Genomic DNA, 11561 nt, shown 5'->3' with positions numbered 1-11561 from the left:
ATCCATTAACTGAAAACAGGCTAGACTAATCGATTCTTGGGATTTAAGAATCGATATCGTTCCGTAAAAATGAGAATCGATTAATATTGAGATATCGATATTTTTTTACCCAGCCCTAGTACTCAACAAAATCTAAATGTTGCTATACAGTTGGTGCAGTGCAGTCTTATTTTAGTTTTAATAGTTAAGTAATTATTTTTAAAATGTTATAATTATCATGCTTGGTCTTTATTATATTATATTATATTATATATATATATATATATATATATAGTTTTGTTATGCTTTTTATCATTTATTTCTTTAAAAAAAAATTTATGTATCTCTAATAATTTTAGTTTTAGTTTACATTTTAGTAATTTTTTTACATGCTTTTATAATTTTTTTATTCTTTTCTTTTTAAATATTTGTATGTAGCTTTAATTTTTATTTCAGTTTTAGTTTAATTTTAGTAATTTTAGTGTGCTTAGCTTCAGTGGGGTTTTCCCATACAGTGGAAGTCACACATTATTTTGTTGTGGTCAAACAGAAGCATCAAACAGAAGACGGTTTGTTCTAGTGTTAGGTCATCTTTACCCATTTTCATTTTTCTTTTATCATATGTAAAACCGTTGGCATGTTAGATTGTATTGTCTGGTCGCATTTTGACACCCATTCTGAGAAAACGACTTTCAAAGTGAAAATATTTATTCATAGGCACCGCATAAAACCACACTGATGGACAAACACCATCGTTTCAACGCCGCAGGGTAGATTGGTTGTATAGAGTTTATTCAGATAGACCTCTTTGTACAGGAATGAGAGGAGATGAGGTTCATTTTTAGGGAAGTCTGTCCAGGAAAACGCAGCGAATGGCGTTTATCTCCTGGGCTGCGCTGACTTCTGAACGCAGGTGTGACCCTGACCTTACGCATACAGACTGTGTTCGTGCCTCTTTTCAGAGCATCAGGGACAAAAGGATGAGCCGGAAAAATCACTCAAAGTCACAAAACACGATCAATTATTAAAAAATGATAGCATCTCCGTAAAAGCACATCTGTGTAGAGGGCAGGAGTAACATGCAAACGGTAGCCATTAGCACTTGGTGATGTGTGGGTGTGTGTGTGAGTGTTTGTAATCTTGTGCACTGCGCATGAACCCAGTAGGTTGTGCAGCTAATGAGCTGGCCCGTACATAATATGATTAAAACAGTGAGATTTGGTGTCATTCTGCTGGTGTGTTCAGGCATGCTGAGATGAGCTTTATTAATTTAATAAAGTGAGATCATTGGTTGGCTGGACGTGCTTTCCGACACCCCCTTCTCCCCACCTCACAGCTGTTCTTCTGCCCCCATTACAGCTCTCCCCCTCCGTCCTGACTAACACCGCCCTATTCAACCTGAACCCTGGCCGACATGTTCACACACTCACCTGCTGCCAGTCAAAGGGCCGGCCTGCAGTCCCCACGATGGAAAAAAAATGATTAAAAATAGTAAATGATGTTTCTCTGAAAGTGTAACAGTGCAAAAATGTTTTCTGTAAGGGGTAGGTTTAGGGTTAGGGGATGAAAAATATTGTTTGGTCAGTATAAAAGTAATAGGAGTCTATGGAAAGTCCCCACAATTCACAGAAACAAACGTGTGTGTGTGTATATCATTCTCCATTAAGATACAGTGAGTGTTTGGAAAGATGAAACGTTGTAGAATATATGAAGAATATATGAGTTAAAATAGCAATAGGAATATATGAATTAAAATAGCAGATGTCAGCGTATGCATATGAAATAGAATCACTACTCACTATATTTATACAGTCCTTCTGAATCATAGATCAGGCCCAAGTACCTATTTATTAATACCAAACCTGAATGTGTTTTTTAGTGGAATATTTATTTATTTATGGCCATTACGTCATTTAATTTCCCTAATAAGACACTTGAGATACCTTCCACCATTCTGGATGAAATCTTTGACAAACTGTCTGAGAAAGACTAAATTACAATTTATTCATAAAAGGGATGTTTAACAAGAATACATTAATTTGCAATATTTTTGTGGTGGGATTTAATTATCACTGAAGCTCAACAAGTATGAAATATCACCTTCTGATCATACAAGTCTCATTGACAACTAAAATGTATCGTTTTCCATCTTAAAAAGTTAGACTTATCGATTTAAAAAAAAATCTAATATTGTTTAACAATTAGATGTATTATGATTAGTTATTTTAACCTATTCTCAGCCTAGATATGCAAGTCATCATTTCTGTTTTATAGGTTTCAAAATGCAACATTTTCCCCCTGGCTGATGATACTTCTCTTCCACTGTTCATCACTGTCCATAAATGAGCTTTGAGAATCTGCATTAGGACCTTAATATGTGTTTGTCAGTCAGTCAGTCAGTAAGCATGTGATTAATTTATGTCAGGGAATGCATGCCCAGTCATATGTCCAGCTGCATGATGCCTGTGTGTGTGTGTGTGTGTGTGTGTGTGTGTGTGTGTGATAAAAGGGATGTTTAACAAGAATACATTAATTTGCAATCTTTTTGTGGTGGGATTTAATTATCACTGAAGCTCAACAAGTATGAAATATCACCTTCTGATCATACAAGTCTCATTGACAACTAAAATGTATCGTTTTCCATCTTAAAAAGTTAGACTTATTGATTTAAAAAAAAATCTAATATTGTTTAACAATTACATGTATTATGATTAGTTATTTTAACCTATTCTCAGCCTAGATATGCAAGTCATCATTTCTGTTTTATAGGTTTCAAAATGCAACATTTTCCCCCTGGCTGATGATACTTCTCTTCCACTGTTCATCACTGTCCATAAATGAGCTTTGAGAATCTGCATTAGGACCTTAATATGTGTTTGTCAGTCAGTCAGTCAGTAAGCATGTGATTAATTTATGTCAGGGAATGCATGCCCAGTCATATGTCCAGCTGCATGATGCCTGTGTGTGTGTGTGTGTGTGTGTGTGTGTGTGTGTGTGTGTGTGTGCTCTAGTGTCTTTGAGTCCATCTTCCTCTCTGTACAGTTCTGTGTTCTCTAATTTTGTGCACCAGATGACTTTTATTAGTTTTGTGTGACAAAGTCTTTAGAGAGAATGCAGATGGCTGAAATTAGCTGTACAAAAAACCATTAGAGTAGGTAACAGATGTAAATAGGTTAATCTCTTTGTGTTGCTCACTCCAGAGTCTAACCTCACAGTCACACTGAGTCAGAAGAGAGATCTCTCATTTTCCTCCTCCATCTCTCTTTGATTCCCTCACTGTTCATTTCCTGTATGTGACCTGCATAGCAGGAAACAACGTAATTGTGTGAAAACACTGGTCTTGTGTATACTAGTTTGACGCAGATTAACGTTTTTCATCATGCTGGGTTTTAAATATTGCCTGCAATAATACGGAACAAGCATTCTGCTGGTTACAAAAGACGGACGTCAAGCATCTACTGTATGTTTTTTGATAGGGCATAAGACAAGACAAAGAAAAAATAAAGTTATTTATGTAATTGTATGACATATTAAAGTGGTTTTTAACCAGGGGGTCTCAGCTAACCTCCAAGGGAGCCTCAAGATGATTTAAAATAGTTTAAAATAAGACTAAACAAGCACTAACATAAGCTAAAGATGTGTCTTATTTTAATCCACCCTCTGAACAACTTTTCTTTAAACAACCTGGATTACTACTGTCTTGGAAAACCTGGATATGTGAGGAAGCCTATTTTATTTTATTTTATTATTTATATAAATTATTTTCCAATTAAGCTCTAAAATATTTAATCAGGTATAAATTGAGTAAAACAATATTTTAATAATTCTTATACAATAACCTGGAAAAGTCATGGGACCTTCGATGTTAAGGACAGTGGGAAGCCTTGGTGTCAAAAAGGGTAAGAACTACTGGTCTATTTGTCCAGTTTTAGTTTAGCCCGAAATGGAAAATTGATTCATTGTCAAAATAGAATGACATATTAGTTTTACAGGCAGTATATCTAATTTGTGATCAGATTTTTTTAAACACTATGCCTATTTTAAACACCTCTCACCACAGCATAGCAACCTTTAACCTCCAGCGGTCAGTGTGAATGAGGACAGCCCAGTATTTAGTCCAGCAAACAGGCCTTCAAGTAATTAGCATCTTTAATGGTTGACTTTGACTAAATAGCAAAAACTGTTTAGTACTGCTTAGGACCCTGTCCTTTCATGTTTCCTGATCTCTTTATCTGCGTGGATGAGCCATGATGCTCAGTTTCACACATCCTTTCTGGGCCTTATGTAAGACAACGGTCGTATGATCGCTCTCTCTTCAACTCAGTTCCTTCATCTTTCCATCCTTCCATTCCAACAAATAAACAGGCCACAGGCCCACTTTGCATTATGGCCTGACATAGTCCCCATTTTCTATGACTGCATTATGTAAGCTCTCTGTCACAGAGGCCAGAGAACAAAGGACCCGACTTATCTCGTTTCAGAGGGGAATTCCACCCCAACAACGAGATATTCTTCTTTTTCGCTCTCTAATGGGGTCCATCGATACGCACAGCTTCTGAGCTGCTTGACCAGGTTTCCAGTCAGACTGATTTTGCTAATCATTTGTACCAGATGTTTGCTAATCTGCATTTAGTATTGTATCATACATAAATTATCATACAGAAGGTTTGGGATATTCGAAGTTGTTAATAGTGAAGCCTAGCAGTTAGCACACATGCTACAGACATGTAGCACTAGCAGTGACAGGAAATTATGAGCACATGTGCTAAACGCTAGGCCATGGCCCTGACAATGTGGCTTCCGTTAGGAAGTTGACCTGAAAAATTTTTTTCTTGTTGTGTATGTATTTTTTTTTTATTCACAGAAGCATTTTAGTACCAAAGTAACGGTATACTAACTTAAAAAGCAAAGCATATGGTACTGTATGAAAAAATCTTTCAGAAAATGTGAACCCAGCTAATGTCTACTGAATATCTTGCACTAATTATGCTTGACCAAACCCTTTATATCAAGTATACACTTGTATTATACACATACACAGGTAGTACTGTGAAAATACCATGATACATGTACCTTATCTTTCTACCTGTACCTTATTATTTCACAAAAAGATGCTTAATAATTGTTTGGTAACATTTCAGTATAGGGACCAATTTTTACTATTAACTAGTTGCTTATTAGCATGACTATTATTAACATTTTGGATGGTTATTAGTACTTATAAAGCATATATTCTGCATGATCATTTTTACATCCCTAATCCTACCCAAACTTAACAACTACCTACTAACTATTAATAAGCAGCAAATTAGGAGTTTTTTGAGGCAAAAGACGTAGTTAATTATTTAATAAAGGGGTCATATTATGTTGTTAAAAAGAACATTATTTTGTGTATTTGGTGTAATAAAATGTGTTTATGCGGTTTAAGGTTAAAAAACCACATTATTTTCCACATACTGTACATTATTGTTTCTCCTTTATGCCCCGCCTTTCTGAAACAAATCTATTTTTACAAAGCTCATCGGTCTGAAAAGCGAGGTGTGCTGTGATTGGCCAGCTATCCAGTGCGTTGTGATTGGCCGAATACCTCAAGCGTGTGACGGAAATGTCCCAGCCGGAGCGACGAGACAAAAACATTAAAACCCATTTATAAACGAGGCATTTGTTGCATCCAGTGGGGACATAATTACGGATTATAATTGTACTGTCTTTTTACGCGATGCATCACGTAGATCGGAGAAATGATATACAACAAGGGCTACTCTACACTGCCCAAAACTCACGTTTGAATCGTCAGTGGCAAATACTTTAAATATAAAAAACGTACTTACATTCTGTGAGTCAGAACAGCCGGCATTGTAGTCTACTCTTCCAGGATCAGGAAACAGTCCTCCATAAAATGTGCTGCACACATCTGAATATTTGGGTTGAAGTGTTCTGGAACAGTGTTGTAAATACAACTTAACCACTGATTTCTAGTCGTGTCCTCTTTGGAAGGCCAAACAAAGTAGTTTTGCTTTCACAACGAAACAGCGTCACACACGGTGAGCTAGAGTGAACGGCGGCAGCCTAGAGTGAGCTGAGGCCAGCGGCTTGAGTGAGGAATGGCCGGCGGGCTGAGTGAGCGGAGGCCGGTGGGCTTGAGAACGGCGCGGCCGGCGGACTTGCAGCAACCACATGTGACGACCCCGGGCTGGACTCTGCTTCGTCCACGGTGAAAGCCGATCTGGCGATCCACAGCGCGAAGTTGATGTATTTCCTCAGCGACCAGCACGGATCAGCTCTAGGCATGACGAAGCGGATATCGTCCTCTTTTGGAAGGCCAAACAAAGTAGTTTCGCTTTCACACCGAAACACAGCGTCTCCACAACATGGCAGCGGCAGCAACAATACTACAGCAAGAATAAAAGTTACGCCTTCTTTCTTTGCGTGAACATTTGGGCGGTGTTATGCAAATATTCCCAGATAGTGACGTAGACATGTTAGGGGCGTGTTAGAACGAGCCGTTTTAGGTAGGCGTGGTTTTATAAAGAATATCTCTTTGGATTTGAGACGTTAGTCTTTGCAACTTTACAGATCTTCTTTATGCACCAAGAGCTTGTAACACTTCAAAGAAAAAGGAAAAATTTTAATCGCATCATATGACCCCTTTAATAGCAATAATTGGACCTTAAAATAAAGTGTGACCGATTGTTTCTTCTTAATGTTCAGATAAGCCACACAGATAAATTTTTTCTGCCCCTTTGTCGTTGCTATTATTCACTCTTATTTTGATCCTAGTACATATCTTCTGTATTCTGAGGTGCCATAATGGAAGACGTTGCTGCTATTTTGTGAGCAAGAAGATAATGTGGGAAAAACAAGTCTCCTAGAGACAGAGTAGTTTGTGTAAGGAAGGTTTGCATTGCTTTGCTGTGTATTGTTGTGGAGGTGTTAGCCGCCAGCTCTCACGCCCCACGTCTGAATAGACCAAGACAGAGGAGGTAAAGAGTGCATTCAGCCCAGGAACTCATTTCGTCCTTTCAGTGGCCACTCTCAGATTAACAGTACAGGCTTCCATCATGAGATGAGGGGGAGAGAAAAGCCACATCACTGAAGACTAGCACACAAAAGGGGATTTCAATCAGCGTGGCACTCAGGCTGGCTTTATGGGCTGACAGGAGTAAATAAGACCGCGCTTTAAGCAGGGCCCGTGCGCTGACACTCGCATTTACACGTTTCTAGGAACGATATGTACACATACACACACACATATAAACAAACATACACACACTCCTACCTGTAGGCTCCGAGCACAGAAAAATGGCATTATAAAAACACATACACACTGTTTTTGTGTCTAAAGTACGCGCCCACGGTTGTACACTACCAGCCGAAAGTTGGACTCACTCCACTGAATTTGTTTGTCATGATCTTAAAAATCTTTTGTAATAATAATGTTTATAAAAAGGCTACTAATTCATTTTGTAGCTAATTTAAATTGTATGTATGTATATAATATTTACATCTCTGTATATAAAATTTAAGATTTTTAGTAAGATTATATAGTAAGATTTTTAATGTTTTTAAAGAAGTCTCTTATGCTCATTAATGCTGCATTTATTTGATCAGTAATTCAATAAAAGCAGTAATATTGTGAAATATTATCACAATTTAAAACAACAGTTTTTTATTTGAATGTACTGTAAAGTAGAATTTATTTCTGTGATACAACACTGAATTGTCATCAGCCATTACTACAGTCTTCAGTGTCACATAGATAATATTTATTATCTATCTAGCTGCTTAACATTTTTTCAATATTTTTTCAATATTTTTTCAAAATAGAAATCTTATTTTTTATATATATATATATGTGTATGTATGTATGTGTGTGTGTGTATATATATATATATATATATATAATATTTTTTTTTTTTGAAGAAATATTCCAAAATAATGATTATTTATTGTCACACCTGCCCATCATACAAACACACGCAGTCACAGTGTTGAGATTTATCTCGAATCCCGCTGTCTATTGTCTTATTCTGGGTCTGACCTCATCTAAACGTGTTGTACAGACATCTCCACAATCCTCTGAGTGTAAACCCTCCCTCCCCCTCAAGTATAGCACCAGGGTGGTCCGACACATCTCAGTGATCGGAGAACTACTGGCCCTGATTCGCAAGCATCACGGTTACGTGACCGACCTAAAAGAGCTCCATGTATGTTCATCTATGGTTTAGCCGTCAAACATGTTCTATTTCCCCTTCGCAGAGGACTTCACGCTGCATGCTAAACTTGGATGATGACATCCAAGTTTTCTCGGCGGATTATACATGGCAGCGTGCAAGATTAGAAACTTACAATGAGGCTCAGCTCATGTAATGAAAGATCCCAATGTTCTCTCAGACTATACAACCATGTCTCTCCAGCACGTCCCTGCAATGTTCCAACGAACACATATACAACCGCGTCTCCTAAATCTCATCTGGTTTGATCTGTAGCAATGGGACAGTGGTCTAAATCTCCCAAAACTACTCACAAATGACATGGTTTACCAATCTAGTTCTAAGAAGGATGATATAAGACTTAGCACTGGGTTTGTTGAGGAGAATCAGAGCTTGCCAAAAGTTCTGATAAAGCTGAGAGAATCCTCTCCATTCTGCATGCTTACACTCATAAACTCCAGATGTGACATTTTAAGTACCGTACAATTTACAGATGCAATGATAAGTTCTGTGAAGGAGATTAAGAGTGTTTCAAGTTGTTTATGGACAGAAAAGTCTACACAATGTCCATCTTTTGGTTTAAATAAAGCAAAATTATAGTTTCAAGGCAGAACACTCAGTTTAGCAGAACAAAGTTTAATACTTTTGTTTCACCATCACACAATCTCTTCAAGCGGTGAAATGCTTCAGCAGTTGAGAGGGCTGGAGAGCCTGAGTGGAGTTTCTAACTTGTTCTTTTCGTGTGTGTTTTGTTTAGGTAGAGGCAGACACAAGGACAAAACTCTTTCACCACAAGGAGCCTCGACTGACTGGTACGTAATACAGTAGGTGCATCTGCAAAAGGCCTTTAAAAACTTTCCCAATGCTTTCATTATTCATGTCATTATTATAGTATCCTCATGGCCCGTTCTTTCCTTTTATGGCCAAAGAAATGCCGTAATGTCTGGCGTCTTGTGATTTTGTGCTGATGTTAGGACGTACAAGGCCCCAAATTTATTTGGGCACATAGCAAATGGCCGTAACCACCATTGTTAAGAATAGTAAGCTTTCCCATTCCTAAAAATGTACAGTAGGTACTGTATTCACCTTTCAGGCCCAGATCTTTGATCTATTGCACTTAATATAAACTTATTATATTGCATATAATATAAAATATTAAACAGCACAACTGGTTTTAACATTGATGATGATATGAAATTTATATTAGTGACACAACTTATTAATAACACTGAAGGCATGATGGTTGCTAAAAGTTCAGCTTTGCCATCACTAGGGCTGCCCTCAACTAAGGATTTTTCTGGTCGACTAGTAGTCGTTCATTTGAAGCATTAGTCGACTAATCGCACATTTATTAATAAACTGTTTAAATTATTATAATGAGCCTTTAATTGCCTACATAGCCCTAAGTGCTCAAGCACACGCATAAAGCTTGCCACAGCGCACCGGCAGAAGTAATGTGTCAGTGAAAAACAGTGAGGAGACTACATTAACGTGTTAATAATTTGATAAACTAGTGCTTTCTTTGTTCTCGGTTTAAGAGATGAACTCGGCGACACTGACTCATCATCTCCGCAGTAGTGATGCACATTGTTTCATACGTATTACATAATCTGAGAATATTTGTTTTCTATTTGAATTGGTTCATTTGAAAATAGACACTCTATAGATATATTTTTAATGTCTGTAAGACAAAGATATAGCTACATGGAGTTTCGTGATCAAGTTCACAGACCGAGACGGCAGAAAGCGCATCCTGTTTGCTTTCATTATTTTACAAAAGTGCAATGTTTTGTTGTTATAGTGAGTGCACACAAATAAACGTAAAGTCTTTACAGATTTTAAAAGATTTATTACTCTTATCTGAATTAGTGGTCGACCGATATATCGCCAAGGCTGATATATCGGTCGATATTTGGCATTTTTCAAATATTGGCGTCAGCCGTTAAGTTTTTCTGTTTGGGCGATGCATTTGTGGCGGGACTTTTATTTTGACGGCACACCAGACTTTTATTATCGCTGAGAACGGCAGTGCCTGAATACAGTGCTTACATTCTCCCTCTTGTTCGCTATCGTCGTTAATAGTTCTGTCCACGGATAATCAGATAGAACTGTTAAACAAAGAAATTAAAATAACGAGGTATTATAACGATTGCTTTTATATTGTTAGTAATAGAAAGGCAAACATTATAATACTTTCTCGTTTGCCGTCAGCATTCAGCAAATACACATTTATATAATTTAAACAAATCTTTGAATGACTAATGAACATCTAATTTCAAAAACCTTGCAAACTTAGTCGAATCCAGCTGTGAGATCTTATGAAGTGTGCATTTGTGTCCTGCACGATCGCGTGTACTCTGCATGATAATGGTCGGTCCATGCGAATTGAATACGGACAAGGAGGAGAGTTCAGCTTCACTGAGACGCGCAATCGACAAAATTTAAACTTGTGATTTCAAATTATGCTGCGCTTCATGCTTTTGCCCAGTGTCATATTCATGTCATTTTCACGGTGTGTAGTATATAAAATGATTGTTACCTTGACTTTATTTAAAAAAATGTGATTCCCAATGCACACAAACTTCCCAGAATACTGAGTGCCCTGTTGGTTACAGTGTTAACTTCTTTTTTTTAATTATATTTGTATTAAATATTTGTTTATTTGTGAAAAAAACTTTGTCATTTAAAGTATAAGCATGTTTATTTTACACATTTATTTTTTAATCCATTTTCAAATTATTTCAAATTTCTTAAGTATTAAATAAAATTATATCGGCTTTATATCGGTCATCGGCCACCCTGCTTTCCAAGATATCGGCATCGGCTATCAAAAAAACAATATCGGTTGACCACTAATCTGAATGACCAAAAATGATGGAGTAGCCTATTTTAAAGGGGTGGTTGATTGCGATTTCACTTTTTAAATGTTAGTTAAGTGTGTAATGTTGCTGTTTGAGCATAAACAATATCTGCAAAGTTACGAAGCTGAAAGTTCAATGCAAACGGAGATATCGTCTTTTAAAATTCTGGCAGTTTAATGCCTACAAAAACGGCTGGTAGGGACTACAACAAGAAGTTACTTCCCGGGTTCGTGACGTAAAGAAACCCAGATAAACCCCGCCCTCGCGAAAAGGCAGAAAAATGAGTGAGGCCATGCTGTGCTGCTTTAGAGAAGAGGAAGAGAAAACTAGAGGTGCACGTAAAAATCTATTCATATATGAATCGCGATTCTGTCTTCTAACGATTCTAATGGATGCACAAGTTTCAAAATCAGTGTTCTAAAGCAGCAGTTCTTAATACTGTTCCTCGCATTCCCCTGCTCTACATACGCTCTGCATCTCTCTCTCTCTCTCTCTCTCTCTCTCTCTC

At 37.3% G+C, this 11561-nt stretch overlaps 1 protein-coding gene across 1 annotated transcript in view; it reads left to right on the top strand.

Annotated features, from left to right (window-relative positions):
- The window catches only part of LOC107590035 (transcription factor SOX-5-like), a 217930-nt gene that overhangs the window by 82095 nt on the left and 124274 nt on the right, over positions 1–11561 (top strand). The window contains exon 3 of the mRNA XM_016278638.1: positions 8950–9004. Within this exon, the coding sequence (XP_016134124.1) occupies positions 8950–9004 (55 nt within the window). The remainder of the gene's footprint in view (positions 1–8949; positions 9005–11561) is intronic.

This window comes from Sinocyclocheilus grahami, unplaced genomic scaffold, assembly GCF_001515645.1.
Source record: "Sinocyclocheilus grahami isolate Dianchi unplaced genomic scaffold, SAMN03320097.WGS_v1.1 scaffold8.1, whole genome shotgun sequence".
Taxonomy (NCBI): Eukaryota; Metazoa; Chordata; class Actinopteri; order Cypriniformes; family Cyprinidae; genus Sinocyclocheilus; species Sinocyclocheilus grahami.
The sequence above is the reverse complement of the archived record's forward strand: the minus strand, read 5'-3'. Positions and strand labels throughout refer to the sequence as shown.